At 43.4% G+C, this 21,803-nt stretch overlaps 1 protein-coding gene across 1 annotated transcript in view; it reads right to left on the bottom strand.

The window, feature by feature from the left end:
* The window catches only part of LOC147703538 (integrin alpha-M-like), a 509,428-nt gene that overhangs the window by 252,458 nt on the left and 235,167 nt on the right, over positions 1-21,803 (bottom strand). Inside the window, exons 9-10 of the mRNA XM_086931904.1 lie at positions 6,845-6,986; positions 5,281-5,354 (exon numbers count right to left, since the gene is read on the bottom strand). Of these exons, the coding sequence (XP_086788030.1) occupies positions 5,281-5,354; positions 6,845-6,986 (216 nt within the window). The remainder of the gene's footprint in view (positions 1-5,280; positions 5,355-6,844; positions 6,987-21,803) is intronic.

The following is a 21,803-nucleotide window of genomic DNA, read 5'->3' as shown; positions in this document are numbered from 1 at the left end:
ACAAAATATCGTTAACAAAAATATAGATGTAAAAAATATCGACTTTATTAAAAACAGTGTTAAATTAAATTAATATTAAATTTTAATTACTAAAATATACTTAAAACGACTTAAATAAAATTATAATAATTAAATAATAAATGAAAATAATAAAAATAATTTTTTTAAATCTTATTTGTTGACACTGAACCCTAAAAATACCCCTTTACCCAAAAACCCAAAACTGACCCTGAACCCTAAAAATACCCCTTTACCCAAAAACCCAAAACTGACCCTGAACCCTAAAAATACCCCTTTACCCAAAAACTGAAAACTGACCCTGAACCCTAAAAATGCCCCTTTACCCAAAAACTGAAAACTGACCCTGAACCCTAAAAATACCCCTTTACCCAAAAACTGAAAACTGACCCTGAACCCTAAAAATACCCCTTTACCCATGAACTGAAAACTGACCCTGAACCCTAAAAATACCCCTTTACCCATGAACTGAAAACTAACCCTGAACCCTAAAAATACCCCTTTACCCATGAACTGAAAACTGACCCTGAACCCTAAAAATACCCCTTTACCCATAAACTGAAAACTGACCCTGAACCCTAAAAATACCCCTTTACCCATGAACTGAAAACTGACCCTGAACCCTAAAAATACCCCTTTACCCAAAATTTATCAATATTATTTAATTACAATTAATTAATTAACAATTATTTACTAATACAAAATATGTTCAAAATTATATTAATTAATTAACTAATTAATATTAATTAATTATCAATTAATTATTAATTAAAAATATTAACAAACATATATTAATTAATTATTTATTATTAAATTACTTCCCACCCTATTCCCCTATAAACCCACAACCCGCTACAGAATTACATTACGCAATTATTATAAAAACAAAATTCATTTAATAAAATATTTTATAACATTAATACACACTATTCACACATATTATTACATAAAAATACACTATAAAATATTATATATTATTAAAAAATCGATATTTTTGCTATCTATATTTTATACAGTCGATATTACTTCACTTACCTGAAAAACGATATTTTTGTAGTCGATATTATGTCCAGTCGATATTTTGTCCAGTCTATATTTAAAACTCAATATTATGTCCAGTCGATATTTTGGAGTCGATATTTTGTCTCTATACCGCTCCACACCACACCACTCTACTCCACAGTATGCCACTCTAATCCACTCTATGCCAATCTACCCTACTCCGCTCTTCTCTATTCTACACCAGCCCTCTCCACACAATGTCACTCCACCCCACTGTACACCACTCCACTACTCTTCATCACTCTGCGCCACTCCACCCTATGCCACTCTTCTCCACTCTACACCACTCCACTCCACTCAATGCTACTCCAAATCATTCTATGCCACTCCACTCTACACCACACCCCTCTACACCACTCTACTCTGCACCACTCTATGCTACTCCACACCACTTTACTTCACTCCACCCCACTCTATGCCACTCTGCTCTACCCCACTCTATATCAATCTACTCTATGCTATTCTACTCTATGCCACTTTATGCCACTCTATTCCACACATTGCCACTAAATGGCAATCTACACCACTCTACTCTATGCCACTTTACCCCACACCACTCTATGGCACTCCCCTCTACGTCACTGTACTCTACACCACTCCATTCCACTCTGTCACTCTACTATATGCCCATTTACTCTAGGTCACTCCACTCTACACCATTTCACAGTACGCCACTCCCCTCTACACAACTCCACTTTTTGCCACTCTACTCTATGCAAATCTACTTTATCCCACTGTACTGTATACCACTCAATTTTAGGAGGCCACTCTAATTTACACCATTCCATCCTATGCCACTCCATCCTACACCGCTCTACTTTCCACGACTCCACTGTACTCTATGCCACTCTATGGCACTGTACTGTACACCATTCTACTGTATGCCACTCTACTGTACACCATTCCATCTACCCGACTCTACCCTATGTTACTCTATGCCATTCCACTCCATGCCTATCCGCTCCATGCCACTTTACTCTACTCTCCTCTACGCCACTCTCATCTATGCCACTCTACTCTATGCCACATCACTAACTTTCAGACTTACTGAAATGTTTGTCATGCTGAACTTCAGCCACGCAGCTGTACAACATGGTTAAAAGACATTGGCAAAGCATATATTTCTCACATAAGTGAGACCTATAAGCTTCATCAGTGGTTGTTTCAATGTACTAATGCGATTTTAGGAATCAGTAAACTTTTACCAACTCCTAAAATGGGATTGCAGCTCCAACCAGATCCAGTATTTGGTATGGATGTGTTGTATGTTGTGTCAATGGCCAACACCCTAACTTCCTCCCCAGGGTGTCTGGTAGTCATTGGCGAAGAGATATATAAAGGCCCCTCTGGGGGAGTCCTTTCTTATATTTGTAGGTTGGGCTCCTAGGGAAAACACCTTCAGAGCTGCTTGATTGTTTTTATCTTTTACTGCAAAGATGATCAGTGCGGAGGGTTCGCTGATATCATGGCAGTAAAAGTGAAAGTAAAATGAGCCGATGAGCTCTGAATCCGTGCTGGGGAGTATCGAAGCCCTCCAATCCCTGATTCTCTTGGGAGAGGAATCACTGGAAAGGGAATGATCTCTCCTTTTAAATGGCACCTCTGCACAGTGGATCCCTGATAGGGGATCACCACAAGAGTGTGATCCCCAGGCAGTGAACTACCTACTTGGCACCAGGGACAGAGGAGCGGTGCCTTACGCAAGGGCTTGTGTTCCTTCAGTGGAGGAATATAAAATATCAGTCTTTCTGCCCCACCCGTGGAAGTGATGGAGATAGATACTTCCAAGCTGTCCCCCTCAGGGGGGCAGACAGCCCACTAGACACCAGGGTTAGTTAAACATAAATATAGAGGTGGAGCTGTTAGATTCCAGAACTTTCAATGCATAAAATTAGCTAGTGAGAGCCATGCAAGTCATCCAACCCTGGATCCCCCCAGGTGTCTAGTTTTTAAAAATGATTAAGTTTGCTAGGTTTCAGTAGATGCTAGGTGACCTACTCACTTTGCAAAAAAAGGGTGAGGTTTGAGTGTGAAAATGTTTTGTATCCATGTTGCATTTTCAGCCATTTCTTGCTGGGAGCACTAAGCCTACCAATGCAAATGAGGTTCCATTTTTATAGGGAGACTTTGGGAAATGCTGGGTGGAAGTATATTTTTGTGTCCCTCTGCAGATTCCAGAACTTTTCATCACAGAAATGTGAGGAAAATTAGTTTTTTTTAGCCAAAGTTTGAGCTTTGCAATGGATTCCTTGTGAAAAAAAAACAGTGAGCCACATAAGGCACCCCGACATGGATTTCTTCAGTTGTCTACTTTTCAAAAATGTTCAGGTTTGCCAGGTTTCCCTAGGTGCTGGCTGAGCTATGACCCAAAATCCACAGCTGGTCAGTTTTGAGTGGAAAAAAGTGATTATCCATGTTGCATTTTGGCCATTCCCTGCCGTAGGCACACTGTCTACCCACACAAGTGAGGTACCATTTTTATCAGGAGACCTGGGGGAATTCTGGGTGGGAGGAAGTTTGTCACTTGCCTAGGTGCCAGCTGACCTAAAGCCCAAAATCCACAGCTACTCAAAATGGAAAAATGGTCAGTTTTTAGTGGAAATATATGCTGTTTCCATGTTGAGTTTTGGGCTGTTTCCTGTTGTGGCCACTTGGCCTATCCTTACAAGTGATGTACCATTTTTATCAAAAGATATGTGGGAACATAGAACAATATAACATGAATTATTATTACCAATTGGATTTCACTGAATTTGTGCCTTCCAACTGTAAGCCAGCGTGTAACAAAGATGTTTTGAAAAGTACACACTAAATCACATGCTTGTACAGGTATCCAAAAATTCAGACATGTACCCAAAAATTCAGAGATGCACAAATAACCATAGCTCTTTACCTCCATATCCTGTGAACATTTCAGAAATACATAGGTTTTCTTGATACTCATCTTTCACCCAACACATTTCACCATAAGAATTGGTCTATACTCGGTACACAAAGAAATAACATTGTATTGTGCAGCTCAGTTGTTGGTTCCAGGTACCTTGGGTTATTGGAAAGCCTACAAACCCTATATATTGCAGCAAACAGAAGGGTCTAGCTAGTAATGGTATATTGCTATAGTAAATCACCCTTTGTTACAAAAATTTACAGATGAAAACTTAGCCACAAATGGCTGTTTTTTCCTACTTATTTTCAATATTTTTTTATTTCACTATTTAGTTTCTTTGGCAAAATCCTAAGGGATCTAAACACATGAACCCTTGTGTATTTGATTTAGAGTTTTGTCTACTTTTTAGAAATCTATAGCTTTCTTGGATCACCCATAAGTTTCAAACTGATTTCCACCACAAACCGGTTGAGGGTATAAACATAGGAAAAATTTACTTCCTCTTTGAAAAATACCAAAACTGTGATAAAAATATAGTTTTTTTTATTCAGCTCTGCATGTTCCTAAAAGCTGGGAAGATGGTGACTTTAGCACAGCAAACTATTTGCTGATGCGCTTTTTGGGGGAAACAATAATGGAAACTTTTATTCAGAGCACTTTATTCTCTCCCAAAATTAAAATAAATAGCTAGTTTTTTGCCTATTTTCACACATTGGGTGTTTTTAGAATCCCCAGTATGTTGGAAAAAACGGAAACAAATGTACCATGAATAACTTATGTGGAAAAAAGTTATAGAGCCCTAAGCACGAACTACCCCAAATATCAAAAAAAGAGCTCAGTACTGGTGAAAGACAGCCCAGCAGTTAAGGGGTTAAGGAAAATGGGCTGCCTCTAAAAATAGGTTAACTTATTTTTTAAGGGTATCACAAACATGATGGTCTGCCGACCCAAGGAGGCCACCATCCCTGTGATGGCCTCCAATCGGAGTGAGTGGGAATTTGCAACTTACTTCAATGCCATTCATAAGGTAAGTTGACAACCCACTCCAAATCAGAATTTTAGAAACTGACCAACAAGCATATAATCGGGTTCATAAAATATTTTACTGGACCCAAAGTACTGATTGATATTTGCAATCAAATTATTGAGAACACTTTTTCATACACCTGGCCCTAGATGTCTAAGTCACAGGCCCTTGCTAAATATGTACAAAATACATTGTTCGTCCTACATACATTGAATCAGTAACAGATTAACCAGATTGAGTATAGTTCCTGCTTTCGTATATATTCAAAAATTGTAACTGAACCTACTGGTGTGATCAGTGCACTGAATCCATCCTGGGACATTTCGAGTTGGAATGAACTGCCACTTTGAGACTGGGTGCCTAGGCAGGTATGACAGAAGTTGTGATTAGTGACAGCAAATACAGTGTACATTCTATGCACCTATGCGTGAGGTAAAATCTAGAGAAGATATTGATATTACTTTAGCTGCAATTGCTCCTCCTACTAGAAAGTGGGCAACAGTACTGAAACTCAGAAGCTATATTCACCTGCTCTCTGATCACTCTGGATGCTTTCAGTAATTAGGACAATAAAAATATATGGAAAGCTCTACTAGGGAATTCAAAACTTCATTTTCATTTGCATTTTCATGTGAAAATAAAGACTGCCCCCATAGTTTCACCACATGAAAAGTTCAGAAAATACTTCAGAATTTAAAACGTTAACTTCTGCAAAAATACTACATTAAAGCCTACATTTTAAGATTAATACACAAATTGTTTAAAAGTTAAATATATATTTTTTAAAAGACTCATATTTAAGTTTTATATTTTGATTTTTAGATTGGTTTAGCTGGTAAAACCCATTAGTAATTTGATATCAATTCATCAAGCAGGTTCATAATTCTTTAAATGATATGCACGTGTGTGCCTTTTTTTATCTATAAACATTATTGTGTTAGCAGTTGCGTCTGTTTCTTAACATACCATACTTGGATTTTCAAATGCTTTAGGAAAATAGGCAAAAGTAAAACTATTACAACTTTTTAACAAACCATACTATTTAAAAAAAATTGCCTGAATGAAATGTAAAAACGTTTTCTTAAATTGAACTTTTCAAATAAATGTTTTTGAGAGCTTTACATGTTATGACCAGAGAACAATAACACATTTTAACATGCCTAAACCACTTCATATCTTTAAAGATGCAGTTGCTTGTGAAATAATAACTTAAAAGAAAATTAAACCTTCTAGAAGAAGGAAGGGGAGATGTTTTTAAAAGTTAAAGAAAAATATTATGCCTTTTTTGGGAGTCCTGAGGGAATGCCCGAGGGCTTGGCACGTATTCCTTCTATATAGGTGAGGCATTGAAAGAACTGCATTGTATTACTTCGTATTTACTAAATCATGAAAAACCATGCAAAGTGGCGTTGATTGACTTAGTAAATGAACAAATTATTTTGCGTCAGGGCTGTGCAACAAGTGACAAACCCTGATGCAAAACCATAGTAAATCTGCGACTGAGTCCTTATATATTAATGGAGAATATAAAGTTAGTCTTGTGGCCTGGTTCTCAAAGGAAGGCACACACACTTGTGTCATTTTATAATTGTTTGCTATTCACAAAAGTATTTTATGAGTGGTATCTTTACGACTGCTGAGTATCTGCACATAAAAAGATAGGACTGCCTTTAACGATTTCGCAATCATAAAGATACTACTCGTAAAATATTTTTGTGTATAGCAAATGATTGTAAACTTACACAAGTTTACTTTTGTGTATCAGGCCCTTGGTGTCAACATTCAGAGAAATGGTTTTCCCTCTCTACAACTACAGAAATAGGGTTTGTCTGGGCAACTAGAAACCTTACCTTCAATTGCAAAGATTTTGTCCTGTAGTTCCCTCTGAATGTTGTTGAGGGCTTGGAAGTTGTCGACTTGGAAGACATTGCTTGGTGGGGCAATGGTTTGTAGCTCATCCAGGGCTTTCTGTTTTGAAAATGCTGCGCCCACCTTTGAGAGAGGGGAAAAACAGAACCAGTGAAACAATTGCCCGGTGCGAACATACATAATCTTCTACACTGCGGTTGCTACTATGTAGTATTTTCATATGAAGTATATCATACATTTTGGCACCCTCTCTATATACAAAGAGTCATGAGAAATAAAAATTACAATTCTAGAATTATATTCTTTTGGTTAGCAGAACATACTACACCACTGAGTTGCATTGTTGTACCGTTATCCCCTATCTAGGGTATTTATTTCACAGGAATTTATAGTGTGAAGAATCACCACTGAGCTCGGAGAATTAGAAAAGAATAAAAACACTTAGAACCTTATTTATGAGAAGTGTTGCATCGCCGCGACAAAGCAGCGATGCAACACTTTTTAGTGCGCCCTTCTTGCAACACCATCGATGCATCATATTTATTGTATGACGTATCATGTTGCAAGGAATGAGATACGTCAGTATTATTGACGTATCTGTCGGCGCAAAACTGACGCATTGCTGGACTTGTGTCGGAAGCATGGCGCAACTCCAGCAATGCAGGGGGTAGGGCTCTGAATATAGCACTGTGTCACCCCTACACCTGCTATGAGGCAGGAGTAAGGATTTGACGCAGTGGCGTCCTAGAAGTGGTGCACTGAAATCCTATAGATTGCAATGCGCCACTTCTAGGAGGCTTTGAAGCGGGGGAATGCATACCCTGCATACAATATACCTGTCGCAGGTATAATGTAGCGCAGAGCTTTACAAAGTGACGTATCTGCCTAGATGCGTCACTTCGTAAATATGGAGCAACGTGGCACATTATTTACACCACCACAGCGTCACAAACAGTGATGCAACGGCGGCGTGAATGTGATGCAGGGGCTCATAAATAAGTCCCTTAAACTCTGATTACAAATGTAGGGCTAAATTCAGATCCCTGCACAAACATGTTTACACACAGATCTGTGTGATGATTATCACACCCTAGCAGTTTCAGGGGGAAAGGCTGTAAAAAAGGCAAAAAAGGCAAAATACATGAAATTCAGAAAAAGAGGTATTTACCACACATTGTTAATACTTCACTTCAGGATAATCACATGTGGTGTAATGTGGACCTTTTCCTAACTTTAAGCATAACCTTTTCTGCATTCAAGGAATACAGAAACACTCTCGCCATATGTACAAAGAAGTGGCAGAGCGAGGAGTTAGCCATCATGGCTTAACACCTCACTCCAACACTTCAGAAACTCAATGCTGCACGATATTTACAAGGATATGGTGCAGTCTTGCGTTTCCCCCTGTGCTGGTTCTACGCTTAGCAGTGTAGCCCCAACTGAGGCACCCTTGCAGCATAGTGCTAGGGTGTCTGTGTGCAGGGGAGGATGTTTATGTATAGGAAGGTGTCCCTTCCTGCACATAAACAACCCTGAAATGGCATTTTGTCACTTCTATTGGTGCACACATGGAAGTTACAAAATGTCTTTTTTTTACAGATTGTTTATGTGCAGGAAGGGTCACCTTCCTACACGTAAGCAATCCAAGGCGTTTTTCTTTTTCCACGTGTGTTGCACAAGGCAGCGCACATGGAAAAAGCAAAAACGAGGAGACATAAAGCATTCTCCTCATTTTGCCAAGTTAAGACCAGGTTTACCCTGGTTTTTATTTTGGCGCTGCCTCCTAATTACGCTGCCCTAGTAAATAAAATGATGGATTTAGGCCCAGATCTCTGTACCTGGGGTGAATGCATGACATTGTTCTGCATTCTGTCCACCAACTGTTGTTTTTGCATTTGTCACCCCGAGTGGGACGGGTATGCGAAGACATTAGTCCCGTGCTCTCCACGCCACTGGAGTCAAGCTATCCTGGCTGATGACGGCAGATAGCCAGAAACCGGTCCTAGGATGCTTGATTCCGATCCAGGGAAGACATGGCTTGGCAGTTCGGGCTGGACTGTTCCCATGAGGCACAGGGTCAAGGCTGATTTGCATATGGCCATGTCTGAACTGGGGTGGTGTGGTGAGCAAAAAAACGATGGATTTAGGCCCAGATCTCCGTACTGGGGTGAATGCATGACATTGTTTGGCATTCTGTCCGTCAACTGTTGTTTTTGCATTTGTCATCCCGAGTGGGACGGGCATGCTCAGACGTGAGTCCCGTGCTCCCCATGCCACTGGAGTCAAGCTATCCTGGCTGATGACAGCTGATAGCCAAAAACCGGTCCTAGGATGCTTGATTTCGGTCCAGGGAAGACATGGCTTGGCAGTTAGGGCTGGACTGTTCCTGTGGGTCAAGGCTGATTTGCATCTGGCCATGTCTGAACTGGGGTGTTGTAGTGAGCAATAAAACGATGGATTTAGGCCCAGATCTCTGTACTGGGGTGAATGCATGACATTGTTCTGCATTCTGTCCATCAACTGTTGTTTTTCATTTGTCACCCGAGTGGGACGGGTATGCTCAGACGTGAGTCCCATGCTCTCCACGCCACTGGAGTCAAGCTATCCTGGCTGAAGATAGCTGATAGCCAGAAACCGGTCCTAGAATGCTTGATTCCGGTCCAGGGAAGACATGGCTTGGCAGTCCGGGCTGGACTGTTCCCATGAGGCACAGGGTCAAGGCTGATTTGCATATTGCCATGTCTGAACTGGGGTGGTGTGGTGAGCAACAAAACAATGGATTTAGGCCTAGATCTCTGTACTGGGGTGAATGCATGACATTGTTCTGCATTCTGTCCATCAACTGTTGTTTTGGCACTAATAAATAGGGGGCAGCATCAAAATCAATGGGTGTTGCTGTGTATTGCCTGCCGCAACACCCACTGCCCACCCCTTTCACGCTAAGCATAGCTATAAAGGGGGCCTTATTTTCAAGACAGCATTAAGCCATGTTAAGTGGCTTAACGCCTTGTAAATAAAGCGAAGCCCCTATCACCAAGGAAAAATCACAAAAAGTGACATTCCAGTGGCGATAAGGGCTTGTACATATGCCCCTCTAATTCGAGGTAGTGAGGAACAGAGTGAGGTAATTACCACACCAAAAATACCATTATTTCTTATTGAAGTTTAATGATAAATGACTCGTATTACGAGTTTTCAACTTGGAAATGAGGCTTAACACTCAGAATCGCATTTATCACACTGAAGATTAATGTTTCAAGTTTTTTCTGCCAATATATTTCAGCAGGTTTGACCTGCTGGAATGTTTGAGTGGATATCTGCCAGGGTCTAATAATTTTCAAGTAACCTTTAATTCTGACCAGATCAATGTGCACACTCTTGTTTGCAGAGGGATGGGAATTCAGATGTGAACTTGTAATGAAGGTCAAAGTAGTTTGAATAGCTCGAATACAAAACAGCAGAAGTGTGATTAGTTTGTTATATTAGATTTCATGTCGAGACTGGAGGCTCTGAATATGTAAAGTCTGCTTTAAAGCAGTTCTCTTCAAGCAGCACAATTCCATAGTGTTAGACCGGTCTGCATTAGGGAGTCTTCCCCAAACATTTTTCCCTCACCCTTCTGTTTTCCTGAATTCATTTTTGCTGGCCTAAGGACTCTGTACTCTTTACGACTACTAACCAGTTCTGAAGTGCTTCTGCTCACTCCCTAAAGCATGGTAAAATGGCTTACACCTGTTTGGCTTATTTAATTTACTAATAGGTCCCTAGTAAAATGGTCTACCATATACCAAGGACTTGTAAATTAAATTCTACTAGTTCGCCTGCCGCTGGTATTGCGCCACCCAGTTAAGTAACCCCTTAGAAAATGTCTCCCATTATCAATTCAACTTGGCAAAATAGCCCCCTGGCTAGTAGCAGCTGGCAGTGAATGGCGGTGGATGGGCAGGGGCAGGGGTGGCGGGGGGTCAGTGGGGAAGACAAAATAAAAAATAAAAAAATAAAACAAACACTTTCCTTTTCGCCGGTCTCCGCCTCTCCTCTGTCCACCACCACCATTCAATCTTTATTTCGGCATAAATGCCATAAGAGAACAATTGTATACATACAATAAAACATGTTTATAAATAGACAACATGATACATAAATTCATTTTTTTTAAAACATTTGTTTGTATTAAAAGGCAAGGAACATGAAACCATTCTTTAAAGGACAATTCGTTCTTATTGGAGACGGTTATAAACAACAGGAATGGAGTTTCATCAGTTATCCCCCTATTATATGATTGAACCGCAACTTTGACATTTCTACTTAATTACAATCTATAGCCCAGTTTTCTTCTTTGGAAAAAAATACAATGCAAGAATCTGCTTACACTAAATACAATAGGTTGGCTTGTGTTGGTCGAAAGAATTCTCAAAGCCTGAAAACAGGATCTTACACCTAATGCTAGGCATATTGGTTTGATCCATCTTTTCCTAGCCTGAGCATATACTGGGCAGAAAAAGAGGATATGTAACTCGTTTTCTTTTTGGTTACTTCCACACATGGGACAAGGTTCATCTTCCACGTGGTTTGAAACATTTGCACCTCCAGTCCAGCGAGCCAATGTGGAGCCTGTTTGGAGGTTGCCATATCTAAATTTCAGAAATAGAGTCTTTGCTAAATGTGGTTCTATTTCGTCCAAAAAGGTCTCAAAGGTTGGTTCGTCTTTGAAGGTAAGGAACCTTGTTAATAATGTCCCACTGGATGAAGCACTTTTGATCATGTCTATAATATAAGACCAAAAGGCCTTTTTTACTTTTTTACCATAGTTTTTGAATTAGGTGGTAATAGATCTGGGTTTTCCCAGTAGTGTGACAGACCTAGATTGTTAAGCCAGAATTTAACATGTTTGAACCAAGATATTACTTTGAAGCTATCAAGCTCCATAATTTCTTTAAGCCCATCTCTATAATCTTGCAACTCAGGTACCTGCCATAGCCTAATCCATAGCAGTAGAGGGCGTAAAATAATATGATGGTCCGTTCTACGAAAGTTTAAATCCAATTGAAGGGGCACCAGAAGAGTACTTCTGGGGACTCTGACCAGACTTCTCAGGAAGTTGTTATCTAGGACGCTAAAAGTGTCTTTCGACCCAGGGCCCCAGATTTCTGAGCCATATAGCACTGCTGGCTGGACTTTAAACTTGAAAAGTTCAACTGCAGGAGATACGGCTTTGCTGGTGCTCAGACCTTGCTCCCTAAGAATGGGTTTTGTATTCTGACAGAAGGTCATCTTGCTTTTTTCCAGTTGGGCTTTCCATGTAAAATTGGAATCCAGTGTCACCCCTAAGTATGCAAAGTAGGGAACCGATTCCAATTTTAATCCGTTTAAAGTTAAGCAGCCTTTGTCAGATTTGGTAGGATTTAGGGCCATACACTTAGTCTTTTTCCCATTTATCTCCAATCCTTTCTTATTACAATATTCATTGAAAGAATTTAAGAGAGCTTGGAGACCTTTTTTTGTCTGGGAAATCAAGATGGTGTCGTCCGCGAATAGTAGGGAAGTTACTTTTACCCCGTTTAGCTTGGGGGAATCGTTTTTGCATCCCTCTAGATGTAAAGGAATGTCATTCACAAAAATTGAAAAAAGTGTAGGTGCCAATACGCACCCCTGGCACACACCACGCTCAATAGGAATTTTGGGGGTTAGTTCTCCTTTTGGGCCCCATCGAACTCTCGCGAAGTTGCCTCTGTGGAGCTCTTTAATTTGCGCTATCAAGGTGGGTGGCATCCCTGCTAAACTCAGTGCTTCCCATAATAGTTTACGTGGGACTAGATCGAATGCTGCCCTTAGATCGACGAACGCAACATATAGTTGGCCCTTTTTGATCTTAACATATTTCCAGTAAAGGCAGCAGAAACGGAAAATTTGATCGATTGTACTAACTTTGGGTCTGAATCCCGCTTGGTATCTAGTCAAAATTGCCTTTTCATCCAGCCAATCATTAACACGAAATAGGATATGTCGCGCATAGATTTTCTGAAGTATATCCATTAAGCTTATCGGCCGGTAATTTGAGGGGTCCATCCTGTCTCCTTTTTTGAAAATTAAAACAATTTCAGCCCCCTTCCAACTCTCTGGGAAGTCTAGATTTCGGGATAACTCATTACACAGATGATTAATGTAAGGAGCCCATATTTTTAGGTCGTGTTTATACAAGTCTCCCGGAATCTTGTCTAACCCAGGGGCTTTACCAGATTTAATTTGGCTTATTGCCAATTCTGTCTCTCCTAGAGTAAAGTCCAGATTGTCTGTTGGGAAAGCATCACTTGGGATGACCGTATCTGTGGGGGATTCCTCATATTCCTTATAGAGGCTAGTGAAATGGTTTATCCAGGTCTGTTCGTCCAAATAGACGTCCTTGACCACTCTCCCTTGGTGGTTCCCATTCGCTATTAACCTCCAAAAGACTACATTATCACGTGCTTTTGCTGCGTGCAGCAACTCCGCCCATTTCTCTTCCTCCCAAGCTATTTTGGATGCCTTTTGCACCAGTTTATAATTGTTCCTAGCTAGCTTAATATCCGAAAGTGCCTTAGATTTAATCGCAATTAAAAGTGCCCTCTTGGACTCCCTACAGGCTTTGTTGTACCAGGGTTTACTATGAGACAAATTATGAGTCTTCTGCTGCCCTTTCTTAGGCATTTTAGTGACTAGCAACTTTAGAGCATCAAAAAAATTTTGGTGTAACACCTTAAAGTGGCTGTTATTTCCCTCCTCTAATGTATTGTTTAAATATGGGCCAAAGGTGCATGCGAACAGTGTGTATATTTCTGCGATAATTTCGCCATTATCCAGTATAAGTGGCCATTTGAGAGAACGTCTGTTGTTACTAATGTGGATCTCGTTATTGTCACCATTAATTGCTTCTTTGGTCATGGAAGAAGCTATATCTCCAAATAGGGAAGCCTCAATTTTGAGATCTAGGGGGAAGTGATCACTTTCTAATCTTTCTATTACCTCGAAGTCAAGGAGATATTCCCATGACGACATTGAGGCAATGATAAAATCTATATTACTTTTATAATTCCCCCTAAAGAAGGTAGGCTTCTTCAAGCTATCCGACGTTAGCCGTCCATTGCAGGCCCTAATGCAATGTTCTGCACATAATTTCGTCATTTGGAGGGCCAGGGGCGAACATTTAACTGGTTTGGTATTATCTAAAGCAGGGATTCTATTAGCCTCATCTTCTTCTAAGAAGATGTCGCTGAGTCCCACAATCGGCTCAAAATTGCAATTAAAATCTCCTGCCACGATAACAAAGTTCTCCCTGGTATCCAGATTACCCAAAAGGAGATCTAGGTGAGTTAGTATAGGTGATTCTCTTGTGGTAGGTATCGGCCTATTGTATACATTTACTAGATAGAGTTTTTTCCCTTCACGTGCGGTAATTTTCAAAACCAATATATCTGGGGAATTGGCATCCACCACTTCAATATCCACTCTTAGATTGACTTTCACCCAGGTTATCAAACCGCCCGAGGGTCTTCCACATCTAGAAGGAATGGCACTAATGCCATACGATTTGTACCCTAGTCTGTGTGTAATTTCGACTGACCAGGTCTCTTGCAACATACAAAAGTCAAAAGAGTCAATAAAACTTGCCCATTCTGGATCCCTTAGGTTTTTTAATACCCCGGCTATGTTCCAAGAGACCAGTTTTAAGGATTGGCTTGTTTCCGGGGCCTTTTCCAACAATACATTTCCCACCTCCCCAAGCTCTACTATAGGCCATTCTGATCTAATTGCATCAGATTGTAAGGACAGCAGATCATTATGGTTTCTAACACTTCCATTTGGTATAAAACTATCCCCAGTTGTGGATACCACCACAGGAAGAGGGCATACATCCCACAGAAATTTTGTTTCATTAGAAGTACCACCAACTTTCAAAAGGCATAATTCACTTCCCATTCCCCCTCCCCCCAGCAAGTTGTCATTTTCTGAATCATTTCCCACTGTCCCCTCAGACATTTGGCATCATTCACAATCATCTAGACCACTAAATATATCGAATCTATTGGTGGTTTCCAGAGGAGTGAAAGGCTTTAGATGGTCCATTCTTCTGTTGTTAGATTTGAAATGTCTATAAGGAACACAGTTCCAGCCAAAGGGATCAGGTGCAGGTACGGGGTTTGGTGGGTAGTAGAGCTCCATAGGATTTTGTCTGGTAGGTGGTTGCAGTGTATAATGAGTGTTGCCAGCCCTCTGTATAAATGGTGGATAAGGACCGGGAAGGGTTTGAGATGTTATATGCGAGGGTGGTTGGTGCTGGGAGGGAAATACCACGGACCTAGGGTAGAAATATGTCAATGGTCTAGGAATTATGCAATTACTTGTGGTACCTGGAGGCCAATTTAATATAAATTGGACTGCGTTGGGGTCCCCGAAATTCACAACCACTACATCGCCCTCAATATTTTTTGGTCTACTTCCCAGCCATTGGAGGCGACGGACGTGCACAATTTCACCATTTACATGGTTTGCTATTGGCCTGTAAAGACTTAGCCAATGCATGATCTTGTTTTTAAGTTGTGCAAAGCCCTCCCGCTTGCTGGATTGTAACACGGGGACCCCTGTTAGAACTACCACAAAGGGCACTGCCTCTGGTGGTAATTCTGGGATGGGAGCCTGTTTGGGTCTCTCCCAACTAGGCTTTTGTCCCCTCAACTCGGTCGCTAGGCTTTCCTGTGGAGTAATAGCCGTACCATTAGGTGGTTTGCTTGTAATGGTAACTGGCGTGAAGGCTGTTTGCTTGTGTGAATTTTTAGGAGGTGGGATTAATTGAACAGTTGTTGTTTTGTTCCCTTTTGGCGCAGAAGTAGAGGGGTTCCCCAGCAAGGTAGATTTAGCTGGTGGAGCTGAGGCAACTGGGATAAGTTTGGCCTCGATAGCAGTTTTATGCGTTACTGTGTTGGGTATTTTTGTGTTATCTTCACCCTTATTTCCCAGTGCACGCTCAATTGAGCTTAGTCTAAGTTCCACTTCGATCAGCCTCTCCAAGATCGATGAAGAATAGGTTTTAATTAAACTTTCTATGGAATCAAGGGTGACAGAATCACAGTCAGTAAGGGGCGCTTTGGCCGTCATAGAGGCTTCCATATTATCCTCTATATCTGTAGGCAAATTGGGGGGTGACGAAAATGTAATAATAGACCCTGCCGTAGCCACTAAAGGATTATCAGTGCTAACTACAGGAGTCTTCGCCTTTTTCCCAAAGTCAGAATGACTTAGTTTTGGTTGTTGTAGATTCCCCCCTTTTCGCCTCTTCTTGCATGGAGGTGGCCCATGTATCCTTGGGGCTGGCATAATTTTCTTGGCTCTACTACGCGCTGTTTTAGATGGTATAAGGGCAGGGGGCTTTGAGACATTAGGTGTACTCATGTGCGTAATTACAAGAGTATCATTCATAACCAATTGAGGGGAGGTGATTATGGATGGTGTAGTGGTGTTTACTTCTACTAGCTGACTGTCAGATATGTGTACAATAACGTCAGCTAACTGGGAGTTTTCACTTGTGTGAGGCGGAGCTAGGGATAATGGCAACAAGGGCCGATTTTTTAAGCTTTCCACAGAGCGGCGGCGTTCAGCACGGCGCTCTGCCAAAGCAGTTTCCAAGGGAATGTCTGGGCAAGCCTTAGTGAAATAATTATCAAGAGTTTTGTTTAACAATCCTCCCTGCTTCTCAGACATGATGGATACACTAAACAGAAGGCACTAAGCGAGGGTTACAGAAGCACAACAATATGTTACCAATGACTAAATATTAAAAAAAAGTACCAGGGGTTAATGTCCAGTCCGGTCTCTTCGGTTCTCTGAGGGCCTCAGAGGGCCTGCCCTTTGCCCGGGCTTCGCTTGGGCGTCCCGCTCGCGTCCCGCTACGCGTTGGGGCGTTGCTATGTAGGGAGAGTAGGAGGAGTAGGGGGCGGGAAGAGACTCCAGGTGCGCTGGATTGCAAGGCGCTGAACCCTGGGTCTCGCAGTCCTGGCCCCCTGTGCTGTGCTCGTCAAACAATCCCAGGCGAGTATTTCCCTTCACAGGCAGCTGGCTCCCAAAAGCGGCAGAGATGCAAAGGACACTTTCCCTTGTCCGAGTCAAATGTAAAAAACTGCGAGTGGCACCCGCGAAGCGGGGGCCACGAGAAGTTGTAGACGCTGAAGGAGGGAGGAGCAGGGGGCGGGAAGAGACTCCAGGTGCGCTGGATTGCAATGCGCTGAACCCTGGGTCTCGCAGTCCTGGCCCCCTGTGCTGTGCTCGTCAAACAATCCCAGGCGAGTATTTCCCTTCACAGGCAGCTGGCTCCCAAAAGCGGCAGAGATGCAAAGGACACTTTCCCTTGTCCGAGTCAAATGTAAAAAACTGCGAGTGGCTCCCGCAAAGCGGGGGCCACGAGAAGTTGTAGACGCTGAAGGAGGGAGGAGCAGGGGGCGGGAAGAGACTCCAGGTGCGCTGGATTGCAATGCGCTGAACCCTGGGTCTCGCAGTCCTGGCCCCCTGTGCTGTGCTCGTCAAACAATCCCAGGCGAGTATTTCCCTTCACAGGCAGCTGGCTCCCAAAAGCGGCAGAGATGCAAAGGACACTTTCCCTTGTCCGAGTCAAATGTATAAAACTGCGAGTGGCCCCCGCGAAGCGGGGGCCACGAGAAGTTGTAGACGCTGAAGGAGGGAGGAGCAGGGGGCGGGAAGAGACTCCAGGTGCGCTGGATTGCAATGCGCTGAACCCTGGGTCTCGCAGTCCTGGCCCCCTGTGCTGTGCTCGTCAAACAATCCCAGGCGAGTATTTCCCTTCACAGGCAGCTGGCTCCCAAAAGCGGCAGAGATGCAAAGGACACTTTCCCTTGTCCGAGTCAAATGTAAAAAACTGCGAGTGGCTCCCGCGAAGCGGGGGCCACGAGAAGTTGTAGACGCTGAAGGAGGGAGGAGCAGGGGGCGGGAAGAGACTCCAGGTGTGCTGGATTGCAATGCGCTGAACCCTGGGTCTCGCAGTCCTGGCCCCCTGTGCTGTGCTCGTCAAACAATCCCAGGCGAGTATTTCCCTTCACAGGCAGCTGGCTCCCAAAAGCGGCAGAGATGCAAAGGACACTTTCCCTTGTCCGAGTCAAATGTAAAAAACTGCGAGTGGCTCCCGCGAAGCGGGGGCCACGAGAAGTTGTAGAGGCTGAAGGAGGGAGGAGCAGGGGGCGGGAAGAGACTCCAGGTGCGCTGGATTGCAATGCGCTGAACCCTGGGTCTCGCAGTCCTGGCCCCCTGTGCTGTGCTCGTCAAACAATCCCAGGCGAGTATTTCCCTTCACAGGCAGCTGGCTCCCAAAAGCGGCAGAGATGCAAAGGACACTTTCCCTTGTCCGAGTCAAATGTAAAAAACTGCGAGTGGCTCCCGCGAAGCGGGGGCCACGAGAAGTTGTAGACGCTGAAGGAGGGAGGAGCAGGGGGCGGGAAGAGACTCCAGGTGCGCTGGATTGCAATGCGCTGAACCCTGGGTCTCGCAGTCCTGGCCCCCTGTGCTGTGCTCGTCAAACAATCCCAGGCGAGTATTTCCCTTCACAGGCAGCTGGCTCCCAAAAGCGGCAGAGATGCAAAGGACACTTTCCCTTGTCCGAGTCAAATGTAAAAAACTGCGAGTGGCTCCCGCGAAGCGGGGGCCACGAGAAGTTGTAGACGCTGAAGGAGGGAGGAGCAGGGGGCGGGAAGAGACTCCAGGTGCGCTGGATTGCAATGCGCTGAACCCTGGGTCTCGCAGTCCTGGCCCCCTGTGCTGTGCTCGTCAAACAATCCTAGGCGAGTATTTCCCTTCACAGGCAGCTGGCTCCCAAAAGCGGCAGAGATGCAAAGGACACTTTCCCTTGTCCGAGTCAAATGTAAAAAACTGCGAGTGGCACCCCTCCTCTGTCCTTATCCTCTTCCTGCAGTCCTGGCAGCAGGAAGCACTTGGCTCCCAGGCTCCCCTTAGCCAATCACAATGCTGCAATGCAGCGTTGAGATTGGTCTGAGCACCGGGGTTTGGTGCTCAGACGGGGACAGGGAGGCTTTGCATGTTCCTCACCAGGCTGTGTATTGCAGCCTAGTGGGGAACATGCAAAGTGTGCATGAGCTGTTTGGTCGGCCCAAGGCTCTCACAAATTCTGATGCATAACCTTCACATTCCTATGCTATGTGGATAGATCTGTCCCATTCCTGGCTGAGGTGGTGCAAGGAACCCAAGACTGGTTGGACCACTGGACACTTGGGAACATATGGAGAGAGCTAAACTCAGGTAGGGCTGAATTTTCATTCCACTTCTCAGTACGACTTGCATGTGCGGCTCAATAAGATGCTGATGGTACGGTGCACATTGTCAGACCATAACCCACTGCAGTTAGTGCTCCACTGGGGATGGTGAATGCGCCCATCCCCACCTGGAGACTATCGCCAAAGCCACTTATATTAGCCTACCCTTTAGGACTCCCTTGGTGACAGGATAGTGGAATAATTAAACAGAAGCACACACAGCATCTCATACTAATGTGGAGTGGGATGCCTTTATGGCAGTATTCAGAAGATACTGCTTTAGTCAGCCAGTGGAGGTGGACAGCTCGCTCTGCGTAGTCTACCCTAGAGGACAATATAAGATGTGTATAGAACTAGGTCCCTGGCCACCTAGAGGCTTAGCTTGCCCTCTGTGAGGTACGAGGGAGGTACATTAAATGCTCCACTCTATGAGTAGATAGGACTATCTTACAACAGTGTATCCTTAGGGTGGACATACTTACCTGCTACTCGCAGGGCGACTCAGTCCTAGTATAGGGGGACCCCATCACACATTAGGGGAGCCTACAGGAGACATGCTTTACACTCAAAAGGAAATGCATGCCATTTTCACAGCTGACTTCCGGACCCTATAAAAGCCGGACACTCCTTTACCAAGAGAAGCCAGAGACAAGATAACCGGTACGGCTGGCTAGCTGGCCGAATTCTACCAACCCTCTCAACTGGTACAGAGGCTGGCCGTTATCTATGCAGATGCCTTGAAGTGCAGTAGCCTTCCTGACACCACCAGGGAAACCTTGATAGTGTCCATTTCTAAGACCTCAGGTGATGCCACAGACACATCAACAAATCAGCCCTTGTCTATGTTAAATCTAATACTCAGTAAGGTCCTGTTAAATCATTGCCAACCAAATTTGTGTGAGCTAATACACGAAGAACAAAATGGCTTTATTCCTAACCGCAATACCTCCTACAACATCAAGCTATTAGTCCATGTCCTTAAGGCCGTAGCTGGGACACAGTTGTCTTCTTATTAGATAGACACAAAGCCTTTGACGCACTTCAGTTGGAATATCTGGAGGCAAGAAATGACAAAGTTGTCCCTGGGCGATAACTGGACCAAATGGGTCAATTTACTGTATGTGGGGGCAAGGGCGCGAGTGTGCACAGGTGGGTGCATCTCCGAGCCCTTTGAGATTGGCTGAGGCACACGTCAGGGCAGCCCGCTTTCCCCCATGTTTCGTACTCTGGCCATAGAGTAATTTGCCTGTGTGCACTCTGCAACAAGGAGCACGTGGACTCACTGTTTGCGGACAACAGGCTTGTCTATTTGAGTGAGGCCTCGTTGGGATCCCTTTGAGGTTGGCCCTTACAAAGGACTTCCAAGAGTCCATTGACTGACTCTTTGGAGGTAGCTATAGCTGAGGACGTGTGGGTCAGTTATTTTACGGCATTATACAAAAATGATGAATTACCTGTGGTAAACTGCCCCGCGATACTATCACACATCGCCACTGCCCCCCAGTCTGAAGTCTCTCACATCATAGACACCTTTCCACTGAACATAATCTTTTCTCCACTAGAGGTTGAGCAGGCTATACGAGAGAGCGCTAATTCCAAAGCCCCAGGGCCAGATGGCATCCCTATTGACGTATTTAAGGAAAACATGGATCTTTGGGCCCCGCTCCTCACAAACGTTTTAAATGCCTATAGTCAAACAGGCTTCCCAGCCACATGGCAGGAAGCCATTGTAATTCCTATCTTCAAAAAAGGAGATAGACAGGACCCTAAATGCTATAGGCCAATCTCTCTGCTCGACTCCTTGATGAAAGTAGCAGGAAGAGTTTTACTTACTAAACTACAATCCTGGGCCAAAACGGAAGGGGTTCTTTCTAAGTTTCAATATGGATTCAAGTGTGGGTTGGGCACAGTCGAGCAGGGACTCAACCTGGCACTAATAACTAGTAAATATATGGTGGTCAAAAAAGGGAATTTATACATGACGTTTGTCGATTTAAGCTCGGCTTTCGATTGCTTAAACCACAAAGTGTTATGGAATACCCTGACCAAGATGGGGATAGACCCATCTGTGTTGAATTTTATAAAGGAACTCTACAGAGGTGCAGGAGCAACGGTCCGCTATGGTAAAAATGGAGAACGCACCAAGAAGTTTCCAATAGAAAAGGGCGTTCGACAGGGCTGCATCCTCGCACCTTTTCTTTTTAACCTATACATTAACGAAGTGGCAGACTTTTTGACAAATTTGAAAGTTGACTATCCCAAAATTAACGGTTCGGCGGTATCAATACTACTCTATGCCGATGACGCTGTAATGATGTCACGAACCCAGGTGGGCCTTCAAAAGACATTAACCGGCTTTTCAACTTTTATGGGCTCTAGAGGTTTGAAGATAAACGTGGGAAAAACCTTCACCATGTGTTGCACGTCAAAAAATAATTCCAAAATAGACTGCAAAACTTTCGTCAATCAGACAAAGATAGGCTTGACCAAAACTTTCTCTTATTTAGGTATCACTTTTAATAATAGAGGAACTTGGACCACAGCCATCGCTACACGCAACCTGGCTTTCTCCCGCACCATTAGCGCAGTAAAACAATTCGCTAAGAGACTGGGCGGAAAACCCATAGACATT

Source organism: Lissotriton vulgaris, chromosome 7, assembly GCF_964263255.1.
Source record: "Lissotriton vulgaris chromosome 7, aLisVul1.2, whole genome shotgun sequence".
NCBI lineage: Eukaryota > Metazoa > Chordata > Amphibia > Caudata > Salamandridae > Lissotriton > Lissotriton vulgaris.
The sequence above is the reverse complement of the archived record's forward strand: the minus strand, read 5'-3'. Positions and strand labels throughout refer to the sequence as shown.